The sequence below is a fragment of the Seriola aureovittata genome, chromosome 2, assembly GCF_021018895.1.
Source record: "Seriola aureovittata isolate HTS-2021-v1 ecotype China chromosome 2, ASM2101889v1, whole genome shotgun sequence".
Taxonomy (NCBI): Eukaryota; Metazoa; Chordata; class Actinopteri; order Carangiformes; family Carangidae; genus Seriola; species Seriola aureovittata.
The window spans coordinates 11,113,763-11,130,000 of NC_079365.1; the positions used below are offsets into that span (position 1 = coordinate 11,113,763).

General features: G+C 39.9%; 1 protein-coding gene across 3 annotated transcripts in view; it reads right to left on the reverse strand.

The window, feature by feature from the left end:
• Positions 1–16,238, reverse strand: part of LOC130187031 (MICOS complex subunit mic25a-like) — a 53,085-nt gene that overhangs the window by 22,891 nt on the left and 13,956 nt on the right. For 2 of the 3 annotated variants that reach the window (XM_056404458.1, XM_056404474.1), the window contains exons 5-7: positions 12,754–12,774; positions 8,434–8,517; positions 2,075–2,145 (exon numbers count right to left, since the gene is read on the reverse strand). In XM_056404458.1, coding sequence (XP_056260433.1) covers positions 2,075–2,145; positions 8,434–8,517; positions 12,754–12,774 — 176 coding nt within the window. The remainder of the gene's footprint in view (positions 1–2,074; positions 2,146–8,433; positions 8,518–12,753; positions 12,775–16,238) is intronic. The other variant, XM_056404467.1, reaches the window with a different exon arrangement.

The window sequence follows — 16,238 nt, forward strand, 5'->3', positions numbered from 1 at the left end:
CACTAATTTACTCTACCTTTATTATCCAATGGAAAGGTCTTAGACTATTCAATTACATGTGTAATATCCGTATATAAATCACACACTGCAAACAGGTGAATGAGGAAAAAGTGCAGTTATTTCATCATGATTAATCTTTTCAGACAGTTATTAAAATATCAATTTAAAATGTACTAATCAAGCCAATAATAAGTGATTACTTTTCTGCAGGGAGATTTCTCATTTTTCAATTGTGTTTGTTGGGTTCCAGGTGGATCTCATGTGACTTTGTGTGCGTGTGCAACTAAAAATTTAAATTAATGCTGCTGGCAGTAGAGGGAAAATTAGGTGGCTCTTACATTATGGTTTTTTACAGGTTTTGTGTTGGAGATGCTTAATTCTAACTGGAGTCCTGGTTGTAGTGGTGTACAGTAAGACATGCGAGAGAGGGTAGAAAAGCAAAGTCTTTATGTGTTAATGAAAACCAAAAGGTGAGGGATGAGAGAGAGAAAAATAAAATAAAAAAAGATCTGGATTAATTAGCCATCTTTCATCAGTTTTGCAATAATCATTGCCATGCACGTGGGAAAAGGGAAAATGAATGGCTTTCTGACTAAATTGGATTCGCTGAGCTCTTTGGCTTTGTCTCCTTCCAAAAAGGGGTGAGAATGGGTGTTATAAAGGGGCGTAAATTGGCAAGGCCCACACACTCCCAGTATGGAGGTGATTCAGTGTTGACTCAAACTGACATGCTTTTTGACAGCAGGTGAGGTCTGAACTCTGTAATCCCAGAGAAGCACCTCTGCTTCTAGCGAAATCCTGCTGTTTCTGTTTATTTAACAGCAGAATGGGGCCAAGTTAAAAGGCCAAGTCGGTAGTGGCTACAAGACAGATGATAATATAGAGGTGTATCCTTATTTAAAAAAAAAGACAAGGAGAGGATGATGATGTCAAAATCATAATACGCATTGGCCAAAATGTGAAGAGTCCCAATATGCCACATGAATGCATCCATTTTTATATATTTTTTTTTTTTACAAACAATACATGAAACCTAGCACCCATTCACAGCACAGAATGTTAATCAGCTTTAGACAATTCAAGTTGTCTCTCCAAGCACTGGAAAGAACAAAGAGGAATAAACACAAAGACAATAATACTCTCATATATTTAGCAATTTTCATTTTTTCTTTGCCATATCTAATTTTCAGATAAAGCCAGAAAAAGAGAAAGAAAATGGTTGACTTAAACAGAAACAAGAAGGAAACAAAGACAAAATAAGCAGTGAGTGAGATCTATTAGGCTATTTTAGTGTAATGTTCTCAGAATTAATGAAATGGAAGTTAAATAAGTTAAAGTGGGTCAAAATATACTGCACTTAGTAGACAATTTGACAGTACACCTCACAGTAGCCATATAGCGTCAATAATAATTGCATCAGTATCTATTGTTTTACAATAGGCCTGTTATGACAAAATTACATGATAAAAGCTCAAAACTATCTTTTCCACATTGTGTGAAATACTTATTTCAATAGATCGAAATCCTAAATTAAAAATGCATATTTTCTCAAGTATTTTAATCTCTCATGCTGGAACAGTTTTACTGATCGTTCATCTGGAAAATGGTAAACTTTGACATGTTAATTTGAGAATTTTGTCACAATACTATTATATGGGACACGAGAAGTGATAACAGTAAATTATCGCCCAGCCCCACCACTATGTGTGAAAAACAATGTTTTTACTGTCAGGCAGATGCAGGAGGTGTGGCGTTCACATTAACAGGAAGCCAATATTGCAAAAAGGCTTCACACTCTGGTCTCTGCTCACATCTGTATTCTAACAACTGTCTGGACTTCCTGCTTGGCAGAGCTGGTTTCTCTCCGTTATCCAAAGTTCTCAGACTTTGCTTCAACTAACAGATAATTTACAGGTGTATTCAGAAACCTTTTTTTTTTTTTTTTTTTTGTGCCTACGATAGGCTCGTAAAAACATAGTAGTACTGAGGCAGTAAGGGAACAACAACGTAATGACTATGCTCAATGGTTCTTTCCACAGTAAATGGTGTTGTAAAGCTCATTCACAGTATTTACCGGATGTGAGCCTCAGCTTTGGTAGCTGCCTGGTTGTACTGTTCAGCCGTCTCCTTGTAGTTGTCAAAGTTCTGCAGGCAAAGAGACAAAGAAAGGTGTAAATCAATTCAGGGATATTTTACAGCTCTGCAGAAGTTCCACTTCACTTTATACTTTGAATATAAAGAAGGCTGCTCAGACGTATGCTGCTTGTAATGATATGTGAACTTGTTTCCAGGCTTTAACATTATTCAATTTTCAGATCACATCATTGTCAGAGTCTTCAAATGAAGTCCCACGAAGCTTAACAACATGCATATCTACATAATGTTACCACAATTACAAGATTTTTTACCTTCAGTTCAAAATCTAATAAGCCAGTAATGATAACCAAAATGTATAAATCACCACCTGAAATGTCACATTCGTTAAATTAGAGACCTTTGAATTTTATAGCACTGCTTACAAATCCGAATGCTGATGGACTGTTGGTACTCCATAATGTTTTATTTCATGCGATACACAGTGGCATTTAAACAGCAATTACTACACAGATGGAGCTCATGCCTAGAGGGCAAGGTCATATACAGCAAACCTTTACTTTAGTAATCAGTGGTCACAGTGTTAACTACACTGCATCATGACCTGAGTTGCTTACAAGGTGATGCACTGGAAGAAGTCATGAGTATAAGTAGTTTAGAAAATGTATAAGTTGCGTAGTATTTCAGACCACGGTACTGAGAATGTGTTTAAAATCACCAGCACTGTGAGATGAATGATCACCTTACAAGCTTTGCGTATGAAACATATGAAATAAAGTTTGTCTAGAATGCCCCAAACACAGGGCAAATCTCTATCACCACCCTCTCATACACATTCTCTTCGCAGTAATCACCATTTTAAACCAATAACGGCAGCGCACATGCTTTTACTTAATTATTCCCTATATTCCCAATAGATGGGGTGATAGGAGAGGAAGATAAAGTGAAGTGACTGAGCAGGGAAAGAGATGGGATCAAACACAAACCTCCTCCACAATCCCTAGCTCTCTACTCCTCCAGTGCCCCCTAGTCATTTTCATATCTCATTATTTCACGTTGATCCACAGACATGCTTTTCCTGATCTGAATGTCTGGTGTTGGAGAAGACTCAAGCAATGTCATAGGCATCTTTTTCCTTAATCCTTTCTGCTAGTATTTCCTACAATGTAATAATCTGCCCCTTTATCCTTTCCTTTAAAGAAAAAATGGTAAAATAGAAGTTATAGTATCCGCCCAGTCTATGTCAGTTTCCATCATTACGAAAACTGCTGCAGTTTATTGTTTGTTGTTATTTCTGTATATAACTTTGTTGATCTCATCTCATGCCATTTTTGGGGAGATTTTTCAGGCTTTGGCACAGGAGGATAGCATCCTCATTCCAAATTCTGCAAACAAAGCTCTGATTGGCACATTGTTGAAAAAAAAGGCAAAATGGCCGTAAACAAGCTATAGACAATGTACATTAGAGGAGAAATTAATAGTGTGACCATTTCCTGTTTACCTTTCTTATCTGAGTTTGTGTTCCATTTGACTGTCACGGTAATTCACTATGTGGAAATGCCAAACATCCCTAGGTGTAAGGCTTTATCCCTGCCAGTTATGTCTCCTGGCTGTGTTACATTGGATTATCTAGGGAAAGGACTCAGGATTAGACTCCTGTTGCCACTAAATCTCCCCAATGCCAATGTGTGGACTAGGCATAAATACCACACCTCAACAAGGGGGTAACGTCTGCGGCTCCAAAGACTGGAGGTGAAGTATACGTCATCCCAGTATCATGAACCTTTGGAGTAAAAGACAGCTCCAGAGCTCAGAACTCCTGCTCAGATGTTTCATTAATGTACTGAGCATTAAACATAACCAATTAATGATTCAATTTGAAAGTGCAATAAACCAAGTCCTGGATTCGGGGACAGTAAAGAGACAGTAAGTCTGACCACAGGAGAATAATACTTTGCCTGGCTCCGGCGGAATATGAGGTAAGAAGTTAGCCACACGTTAGCAACTTAGCCTTTAGCCTTAGGTCAAGGGCTCAGTGGGTACACTCAGAGGAAAGCTGAGCTGAAACTTGAAAGTCTGAGGTTGCCTTGTGGGACATCCTGTGTTTGAGCCAAGATTAAAAAAAAAAGACTCAACAGGGGTTTAAACCCAAGGGTGCCTCAGATTATGCAGGACATAGAGAGTATGGCACCAGCAAGGGAAGCACCAAGGAGGTGGTTTAAAGGTAAAGTGCCTTGTTTGCACCCTAACAAGGCCAAAAGAGAGTAAGCTAGAGCAGGGAATGTAGTACAAAAGGAACTGGTTGATTGAAAATGTGAAAAAAAAAACAACCATCAGCAAAACATCCATTTTCAATTTCAAACTCCCATGTAAGGAAAAAATGTCTGCCAAGTGTACCTGTCTGGCTTTGAAGCTAACAAGAGATTTTAATATTAGATAGTACCCTTGGTGACTGATGCTCTACTACATACTGTAGGGTTGCAACAATCATCCATAAAAACTATGAAAATCTTCAATTTAATGGTATGCATTGACAAAAATGTGAAATTGCCACTATCGCTTGAAAACAATGCTTTGCAAATACAAAATGTTGTCAACGTTGCCAAGTCACACATATTCTCTCTGCCATGAATCCAACACTAAAACAGAAACTTGTAAATCATGTGCTTTGGAGAGATTATTGGGTATCTCACAATTTGGAGCTTCTTCTAAACGGGAACCAATTCACATCTCCTGCTCTGGCTAAAGAGTCTCTACTGTCTCTCTAACAAAAAACACACACATGCAAACTAACAGTCAAACACTCTGTGCTATTAAGCATGGAGACTATAAACAAGGGTAGTTTGTGGTTATGGGAGGGACGTTGTAAAAGTACAACTATCATGTCTCTGCTCTTGCTAATAAAACAGGGGAATATGGGGACAATGAGGATAATGGAAGTGTGAAGACAGTGTTTGGACTGGCAGGTTCAGCTTATCCTGTTAATTTTGGGGGACTGCAAGCCTGTGTGTTGTTTTTATGTGTATCAACATGTTTTTTGTGTCTATTGACAGAACAGACCCTGAGCAACAGCCCCAGCTCGGCTCTCATGACACCAGAGAAGTGGCAGCACTATCACTGGCACACATACTCTGAGCTCTTCCCAGCCATTTGCACCCATGGGGACAAAAGCCCAATGTGGAGAGACAGAAAGGGGGGGGATGATAACTCTCAATGGGGGAAGGCAAGGTTTTGGGGGTGTTGGAAAGGCTCATGGAGGGGATTAGTGTTGGTGCACGTGTGCTGCATGTGTGTGTGTGTGTGTGTGTAAGCTTGCATACGTGCAGGTGTGTGACTAAATCTGTGTTTGTATTTGAATGCTTGTGCTCAAATGATCCTTGCATGCACACTCGTCTGAACACCCTCCAGGAGCTGTGGATTGAGATGGGCTGATGTCAGGATTTTGAGGGAGGGGTTGCTTCACGCTCTACACTTGGACGAAGGCGGATTAATTTTTTTTTTTTTTTTCCCCAGACGCAGCAGTCAACAAAGGGGAGAAGAGGGGATTAAAAGAGGTGAATTTTAAACTGAGACTTGTTTACAGAGTCACAGGGTATGTTGCCACATGAAGACAGATATACTCCACCTGTACACTGCGCACAGATTAGAGGGGCTTCCACAAATAAACAAGAGAGAGAGGAGAGGAGAGGACTGGAAGAGAGGAGACATGGAGGATGTAGTGGTATGTTTGGGTTTGTTTCACTCTTGGGATGTCTTCTATTGTGTGGAAGAGGGTAAATGCTAAGTTGTGCAGCGGATTGGTCACTCTATCACAATTATTTCTGAAGTGACAGCAAGCGGACAAACCTGTCATAATGACCAACACACACACACACACACACACACACACACACACACACACACACACACACACACACACACACACACACACACACACACACACACACACACACACACACACACACACGTTTCTGATTTGCGCCAGTGGTGGACTCGACAGCATCCGCAGCCTTTAGACAAACACAATAGTCTGTTATCATCATTCATCCCTACAGCAAACTGGACACCACAGAGAATGTTTGTGTGTGTTTTCATATCGGTAATCAGCCACATACGCACATGGTTACACACACAATTATAAGCCTATTTGAAGGGGCTGCTGCTAAGCCAGAGTAAAATGTTGATTCAGGGGAAGATCACACACCAATTACCAATGGATTCTCCATCTAATCTGGCTGTTCTTACATTTGATTTAAATCTCTGATCATCAAGAGACCAAAACAGAACTGCATGTGCATGAGAGCCTGCGTGTCCGTTTCTGTAAAAGAATCAATATGGTGGTATGGAAGAAGCTCTGGTGTCTGAAATTATCTATAGAATAAAAACACAGACTAGTATTCATACTAACACAATTGCATTCATCACCTTAAAGTCTCTGCTTTGCAATAATACAGTAGGATCTGATACAATATGGGATAGATGGTGAGGGTGGCCTGGATATAGCAATGTAAAGCTTTCTTCACATGCTTGGATCATTATTTATGTGAAAAGTGAGACATATTACTGTGTGAATTTGTGTTTTGCATTTATGTTTATGACCTGTGTCAGCCACAATTCAACTTTTAAGTGGCCATTTATTTCACCCCAACTGGAATTTGCCACAGGTATGAGAGAGTGAAAGAAAGAAAGATAAGCAGGGAAAGGAGAGATGCATGAAAGGAGGCCTGGATGAATGGAGTGCTAGATGGGAAAATGAAGGAAGAGAAGAAGGGAGATGGACGCCGGCTCAGGATAGACCGTCTGTTTAATGCTCAGTCCATATAGCCTCTTTATCTCTTGCTCTCAGTCCCCCTCTTTCTCACTCCCTCATCCGCATGCAGGTCAGCTGCGAGCAAGTGAGGGGTGAAAAAAAGTGATAGAAAAAGGGACTGCGGCGGCGAGCGGAGAAAGATAGAGCATCCTCCGCTCTTCTGCCAATCAGTCCATTCCATCAAGCATTGCAGCGTATGCTGCTTGCTGTATGGTGTGCAAGGGGCTCTCCCATTTAACTTGGCTATGTAAAAGGTTTTCTCAGAGGCCTAAAGGAGGCGAGTGCCAGGGACTAGATAAGGTCCTCAGTCTGCCTGATGGGCCCTGCCGAAGGGAGAGAGAGACAGGGAGAGGGGAGGTGGGGGAGTCAAGTCCCAAAGAGTGTCTACTGAATACTGGAAGGAGAGTTGTGGGTGTGTGGAAAGTGGGTGAGGTGGGGAAGGTGGGGTGAGGGCATATGTGTGTCTACCTGAACCTTTTCACCACTTCATCATGGTATTGTTAAAAAAAGAAAAATCTAAATATTTACCTCGTCTTTCCTCTCGTTTTACATTCTTTGTTCATAATTTTTTGTCCTTCGGTTTAACCTTTGTCAATAATCAAGAGCCAAAAGCAGTTTTTCCTGCCCTACAATCATACACCAGTACCAACCTTGCTCCTCACAAATCTTTTAACAAATACAAGTTTACTCATTAAAAAGCAAGCAACATTTATCAAACAACTGTGCTGGCGGCTTTTAAAAGGGTGCAAAATATCAACTGTGCATTAGTGCTCAGGTGGAGGGAACACAGGTCATAATTTCTTAAAAGCACCCAACAAACTGCTCTTATTCTTTTTTCTTTTTTGTGAAAAGATCGAGTTGCTAGCAAAAGGACATAGTGATGAGAAAAAGCACAGTACATTTGATTAGGCAACCGAAGCTCTCCGAGAGGCCGCGCTGTGAAAACTCTCTTGAGTGCTGGTCCATCAACAGCAAGTCGTGACTCTCATCTGTCTGCTGAAACTTTCAATTCATTTACATTTACATTTAGACACCGGTATGTGGGCTTGACATTTCCAAGATAGGGAAGAGTGTCTTGTGTCTCAACAAGATTTTACTCTCCAAGGAGACTGAGTAATATGTCACCTTAAGACTTGTTTTGCTATTCCTGATGTGTGAAGACTTCTTTTCAGTGAAAGCCTACAAGACGTTTTTATCTCATTAGTGAGGTCTCCAGTTATACATGTCAAAATTTTTAAGTGCTAGTATCTCGCTCTCTAAACCTCAAAGAAAATGATGAAAAGAAAGATGCACAGTCTCACTGATTTACATAAACTAATGTCAGCTCTCCCTATGATTTCATACAGCGGGTCTTGCTTTTCAAAACTTGTTTTTTTTTTGTTTTTTTTTTTTAATTGAACATCTTGGAATGCAATTAATGCACACATTGGAGGAAGCATGTTTACATATGAAGCCTTTTAGATGAGCTCCATTCCTTTTGATGGTATGGTATGTTTATATGATGGAAAAATATGATTGAATAATATTACCTTTTTCTCCAGTATTTCTAGTTGCTCTTTATAGAAGCTGGAGATGCTGGCCAGTTCCTTCTCTTTGCTCTCCAGTTGTTTGGCCTGAGGAAGAAGGAGGAAAAGACAAAGAAGAATAAGAATTAAGAAAGTACAAAAAACAAAACAAAAAAACACTGCATTTTCTATACAAAAGAGTCAGAATATGAAAAAGTAGTTATAATACGCTGTAAAGGTTCTTTATACTTACACCTGACAATTTCCTACCCTAATATGACCTGCACAGGCCTGTATAAATACTCAACTTTGACTTCTTGGGAAATAAGGAAGAGAGGGAAATCAATTCATGATCCATGTAATAATTAAAATTTTCATTTGACAATGTTTAAGTTGACATAGTTACTAATCGGGTAAAATTATGCTAAAAGTAATGGGCTAAAGCAGCATATTCACTTCCTTTGCTTATGAGCATTCTGCACACGGGGGACACCAGCCAGAGGTAAATGTTGAGGAGAGAAAAAACAAGGCAAGCTTTCACTGCCCAACAGATGAACAAAACATGATTACAACAGCGGTTTCTGATAAACTGAAAAATATCACCTAAAAGACAAAAGCATGTACACACATCTCTCACCTATGATGAAATACATATATAAATACATACATATATAATACATGATCAAATATAATTGACAGTTAGTGTTAGTGAGTTAACTCTATTTCATATTCCATGACAAAAAAAGAAAAATCAGAAATTACAATATGAAATCATTATACTTGACAACATACTCATGACTAAAAATCCAAACTTCATAGTGGTTACTGGGACTGTTTCAACTACTGTTCAGTCATGATGTAAGCACGTAACTGAGCTACTATATCAGCTGATGCACTACTAACATATATAAATGACAGAGGAGATGCATCTTTGTGTGTGCAAATAAATTTTCCTCTAACAACAGATTGATGGCACAAACAATTTGGGAAACCATGGTAAAAAAATCATTATACCCTCCTGAAGTGTGGGGCTATAGTGTCAACTTGCAAGTTTTTGTTTTTCGATGTATTTGTATTATCATTACTATTATTTCAGTACCTTCTCATGTGTATGGGTATATCATAATATCATAAATACATGATGCTTGATGGAAATCTATGATACTATACATGAAAAGGACATTGCATCTACACCTCAAAGTAAAACACAAAAGAATGTCTATTTAATAGGGGTTCTATCTAATGTAACAGAACTTACAAAACTACTGAGGTGGCATGTGACTGGCACAGCGGCAGCAGGGGTGGACATGGCGATGCTGGCATTATGATGAGGTGAAACACTTTAATATGCCCGCTGAGCGAAGCTTTGACAGGCAGCAAGATGGCAGATTGGCTGAAGGAAAACCCATAGTTTGGGCCATGGCGTAGCATCATGCAAGCAGAAGAAGGAGGCAGGCGTCAAAAAGATACACTGTGAAAACAAGTTGCCAGTTCAGCTTGAAGTTAGAAATGCACATGCACTAGGGATTTTAAATAAAAGATTCACTTTGAGGAAAGATTCACCAGAAGATGCAACATGACTAACGCAATGGCCATTTTGTTTTACCAGTATGAGGCTTCACAATGTGGCAGTATTATTACACAGTTGCATAAAATGGAATGAAAAGGGATTCCTTTGTGATAAATATTAACTATAATAACATAATAAAGTATAATGAGGACCTATGGAAAAAAAAAACAAGAGAGAGGGATAGTCAAAAGAGATGTATACGATCCAAATTTAAGACAATAGCAAGTACTGTCAAAACATCAGTGTAGCTGAATGGCAAGCACACTACAGTACCCTGATCCTACACCATGCCATCAGCTTTGTATTTTCACTCACTGTGCATTACTAATCCATCTCATTTTACATAATCCAATCACAATATTACAGTGAAGATTTACTGTTGAAACATGAAAGCTATATTAAGACATTTTTGCACAGACAGTCACAGAGTCATTTGTTTAGCAATAAAGATACGGTGCAGTGTCTTTGTATGACAACAGAATATCAAATCTATGTTTTTATTATTCATACTATATAAAAATTGGCAGATTTGAACCTACGACAAACCAAAATGAATGGCAGTGAACTGGATTAAACAGATACAATAAAAACTTTGCGTCTTGGCTTAGGATCTTAGTGATTGCATGCATCTGTCATAAGTTTGGTCACGATGTGTAGAGTGTGCAATAGATAAAGAAGGACCTCAACATTGAACAGCTGAATTGCATAAAAGGATAGATAACATGGACATGGTGTACACAGACTGGTGGAACTCTCTAGAATGCACATATTTGATCTGTGGAAGTTTACAATTGTGTGCCTGGGAATTAAAATACAAAATCAATCCGTGCTAGGGCACGTATGAACACGCACTGTTTCTAACCAATAAAGGTAATGAGGGAAGCTGTACAACAGAAGTATGAACATGATATGGTGTATGAACACAATGAAGCTGGCCGGGAATGAGGCAGGAAAAGGGCATAGATTTATATAGCATTGAAATATGTAATATATATGTATTACAACATACAACCAATCGCACACACAGACACACGCATATTGTGTCGTGGTGTAATGGTGACTGCTTGCTGTACCCAAGTTGTGCATTTCTAGGTGTGACAAAGATCTGATGAAGCAACAGCATCTTCTCTAGCTGATCTGCACTCTCATTTGATATTGTGCACACACACACACACACACACACACACACACACACACACACACACACACACACACACACACACAAAGAGCACATCTGCAAATCCCTATACTGTGCTTACTGCACTTTTTCCTTTTTACAGCGGTTGTTTGATGTTTAAGAGCTGTGTCAGTACTGTGCAACCACAAATTATTCTCACATTTTGTTATATTGTACACCTTGATTGGAGCACAGCATTGGTGAATAAAACTGATTGGACATGATTTGGAAAGGCACACACCTGTCTATATAAGGTCTCATGGCTGACAATGCAGATCAGAGCAAAAACCAAACCATGAGGTGGAAGGAACTGTCTGCAGATTTCAGAGACAGGATCATGTCAAGAAACAGATCTGGGGAAGGATACAAAAAAACATGGAACAAGTGTGGAACAACCAGGCCTGATCAAATTGAGTAATCAGGGGTGGAGACGGGGGAAACTACCATCACTGCAGCACTCCACTGATCTGGGTTTTATGGAAGAGTGGCCTGAAGGAAGCTTCTCCTCAGTTAAAGACATATGAAAGCACCTAAAGGGCCCTCAGACTGTGAGAAACAAGATTCTCTGGTCTGATAAAACCAAGATTGAACTGTTTGGCCTCTTTTCTAAGAGTCATTTCTGGAAGAAACCAGGCACCAAGCATCACCTGGTGGTGGCTGCATCAGGCTGTGAGGTGTTCTTGAGTGGCAGGGACAGTGAGACTGGTCAAGACTTGAGGGAAAGCTGAATGGAGCAAAATACAGAAATATCCTTAAGGAAAACCTGGTCCAGTGCACCCAAGACCTCAGACTGAGTTGAAGATTACCCTTCCATCAGGACAATGACCCTAAGCACACAGCCAAGACAATACAGGAGTGGATTAGGGACAACTCTATGAATGTCCTTAAATGGCCCAGCCAGAGCCCTGACTTGTACCCAATTGAACATCACTGGAGAGCCCTAAAATGACTGTCCACTGACCCATCCAACCTGACAGAGCTGGAAAGGATCCGTGGAGAAGAATTGAGAAAATCTCCAAATCCAGGTGTGCAGAGCTTTTCGTGTCATACCCAAGGCGACTGGAGGCACTAATCACTGCCAAAGGTGCTTCAATTAAGTGTTTAGTAAAGGGTCTGAATATTTATGTCAATGTGATATTCATTTTTTCTTTTTTATAAATTTGCCAACACATCTAAATTTCAGTTTTCACTTTGTAATTATGGGATATTGAGTGGAGATTGATGAGGGAAAAAATGAATTAAAATGACTTTAGCATAAGGCTGCAACATAACAAAATGTGAAAAAGTCGAGGGGTCTGAATACTTTGTGAATGCACTGTTTGTGTGTGTGTAAAATCACCTCTGCCAGCAGCACAGATGATGTGTAATTTTCTAGCTGAATACCTCCCAAAGTGTTGTTGTGTGGAATGGTGGCGGCGGCACACTCACGGCCTCGCTTTAATGCACAATGAAAACATGACATTTGAATAGAGAAGCGAGAGAGGGAGAAAGGGAAAGGAAGAGGTAGCGGTAGAGAGAGAGAGAGAGAGATAGAATAACAACAACAACAAAAAAAGCTTAAAAAACAGGAGAAACTGGCACTGATAGTGTTGCTTACCCAGACATCCAAATCTGCTGGCTAGGAGAGAGTGAGGGGACAGTGGTTAGTGAGACAGTAGAAGGTATAAGGAAGGCACAAGAAGGGATGGTGATAGAGACAGAGAGGAGGAGGATAAAAGACGAGCATAATGAGGAAAAGAAAAAAGGAGGTGAAGTACGATGAATAAAGAAACAGCCGGGAATGAGGGGGAAAATGAGAGCGCAAGCAGAGATAACAGTAAAAGAAATAATTACAAAAGGGAACAAGGAGGGCACAAGGTTAGTACAGACAGTCACAGAGTAATTGACACCATAATGTAAAAGTTGCACATATTTGGCTGAGGACTACTTGTTAGTATAAAACCTAATTTGCCAAATGTTGAGTGTTGTATGGAATGTAATTTTAACCAGTCACATAATGCATCAAGCGTGTCCCAACATGCATTCTGTGACCAGATAACTTACTAGTTTGCCAAGGTGATGAAACAACACATGAAATTCTACTCAGTAATCTCTACATTGGTCAAACTGACGGCACAGGCGTTTTCCATACACTCAGGATGTTGTGGCACATGATTCTTCCTGCATGTCAGCCTTAAATCCACTACTGCTTCCCTGTCCACCCAACTGTCTTGTCTCCCTTCACTGCTTCAAATTTAAAGAAGTGCCTTGATTCTTGTTCAGAAAACAGTATTTGTAAAAAAAAAAAAAATATGATCACAGACTGTGTCTTTGCATAAACCATAACAACAAATGAATTTTGTTTTGTTAAGTACATCTTCAGTACACCATAAAAACCAAACAAACGTTTTAAATCAATAATAATTAAGTATATTTATTTCAAAGTGTAGTTTTACGACTGGTAGAAGTGTTAGGTTTTAGCCTGCACATTAATGTTTAAAAGGCAGTTATGTTATACAGGTGTGTGTTTATTGCCTGTTTTACAGCGGCTCTTAGCAGGACTTGGACAGCCAGCACTGAAAGACTAAGCACCTTACTATGTGTTTCTCATATAATAATTTACAGACCTGTAAATGTATGAGTCTTGAATGCGACCATAAAATGTTATATGACAGCATATTCTAGACTACAATATGTTACAATACGTCTATCACCTAATCAAATAAAGCATTACAACACAGACACACAGGACAACATATTTGGGTGTGTCTAGCCTTGCCCACTCAAACCAAGTGCTCCCAGTCCAGCTTTAGACACAAAACAGAAAGGGATAGATTAGAGCAGTGGGTGGCTCTAATGTTGCTATGCCTCATAAAGACACCATTCAGTTAAATGAGGTGAACTCGCAAAGCCAGTTGCTACAGAGTGTGTGTGTATGTGTGTGTGTTGAGTAATCTGTGTAACGGATACAGCCGATGCCATCTGTTTAACCTTCCCGCTCTTCAGTGGCTGGCCCTATACTGAATATGTGCCTGAGTCTGACTCTGTGTGTGTGTGTGTGTGTGTGTGTGTGTGTGTGTGGCTTCCCACAGCGTGTTCACAGGAGTGTGGAGGTCCCATTTCCATAGACGATAGACTTTAGAAGAGAGGTGCGGGGGCTTGTTGTGATACAGATGCAGACAAACACACACCCAAGTAGTTTGGTGCAGTCCATGGGCCGTAGCGGACAATAGCATTCCAGGTATATACACACATTGTTTTCATGCTCCCTGGTGACCAGCAGTCTGCAACCTCAGTCTCAACATTAAGAGTCTGGATCAACGGAGCTAGCAAAAACACGCCCAGAGAAATATTCCAAATAGACTAAGGCTCATACATTCACCAAGATTATTATGACAAAAAAAGCTCCTACATGTAATATTAATGTATTATTAATCAATTTAATTATGACCCTTCAGTAAACATAAATCACATCGACTTATAGGCATCTATAAAAATCACATAACAGGATACCTTTAAAGAAGTTCAGGTTTAAGAATATTTCTAAAAACTGTGAGTGGATATATCAAACTGTAGGTAACCATAGCAACAACACCTATCTCTCACTCTACGCTGCCAGTAAAATTATGAGTGAAACTTATCTAGTCATAGATAGGCGATCCAGCAGAGTACTATCGTCAAATTATGCTAACAATAATAACCCACCAAAAAAATGATCCTCAATTTTTCTCCATTCATTGTCTTAGAAATACAATAACAAGCTTCTTTTCCCTCCCTCTAAACCCCCACCCCCCAAAAAATACTTTTACGACATAGTCAAACATTTTCTGTCACTTTTCATATGAACAAATCAGTCAAGCTATGAAAGCCTTCCAGAAGAGATTCTCTGAAAATGTGTGCCGTTATCCCCATATTCAACAGTATCACCGCCCTCTCTATGACGGCTGTCCTGCCACTCCACCACTGAGTGCGGCTGTTCAGAACAACTATGAACACTTTTGATCTCCGACATGGTTGAACCAACTACTTCTAATCAAGCATCAAGAATGTCAGCCTCATCCTGGTCTTAAATCTAAGTAGGCGAACAATCATAAAGGGCAAATCAAATCATCATGTCATGATGACAAATGGGAGGTAAGGTTTGCATTCAGCGCATGCTGTAACTACAGGTTACTTACAGGTAAAAAGGGAAAATACTTTGCCAACATGGTGAAATTAATGATGTCCTTTCTAGATAAACAAATTGATTTTATGGAACACATTGAATTTGATTAGCTATGCTTAGCTGAATTATGTTTGCTGTGGTTGTACCATGAGGGTCACCAGATGCACCAGCTCGGCAACGCTTCATGCTTGATTTAAACTTGAAACCTCAATGGTCTGGCAAGACTGTGTGTGTGTGTGTGTGTGTGTGTGACGCAGAAAAACAGAGGCAGAGAATGTGCTATTAAGACTGTGTGTGTTTGTGTGTGTGTGTGTGTTGTGTGTGTGTGTGTGTGTGTGTGTGTACACATGCGCATCCATGTGCGCGTGTGTGTGACAGGATGAGACCTTTTGGTCTACAACACAACATCACATGGTGAGAAACGCTTCCTTGGAAATCAATTATGTAAATACTGAGTTATGCAAATAGTAAATTTGAATAAATCTATGTGTTTGGGGAGAAAAGATTTTGGTGTGGTTTTCTACTAGGAGTCAGGAGAGGAGAGAGACAGAGATGAGGAAAGAGGGCTAAAATGAGGATTAGACTGGAGAATGTCACTGGCAGACACAGTTTGTGCAGTCATACTCCTGATTTGGCTTTTTAATTAGGGAGAAAGAGATGGAGAGAAAGACAGAAAGACAGAAATACAGACAGAGAGGAGAAAATAGGAGCTAATTCAGTGACAGCTTTCTTCCTGTCCTCCATATCTCTCTGGGAATAAGTACGGTAAGCACATTCATCATGTGTGCCAGTAATAAATGCCACTGGTACAGCTGAGTGCTTTCACCCCAGCTCTTGTTTGGTCGATGCTGATGCTTGGCTGAGACTCCAGAGTGTTTGTGTGGATTTGCCCTGAAAGGCAAACTGAATGATCCACAGCGAGGTGCACACACACACAC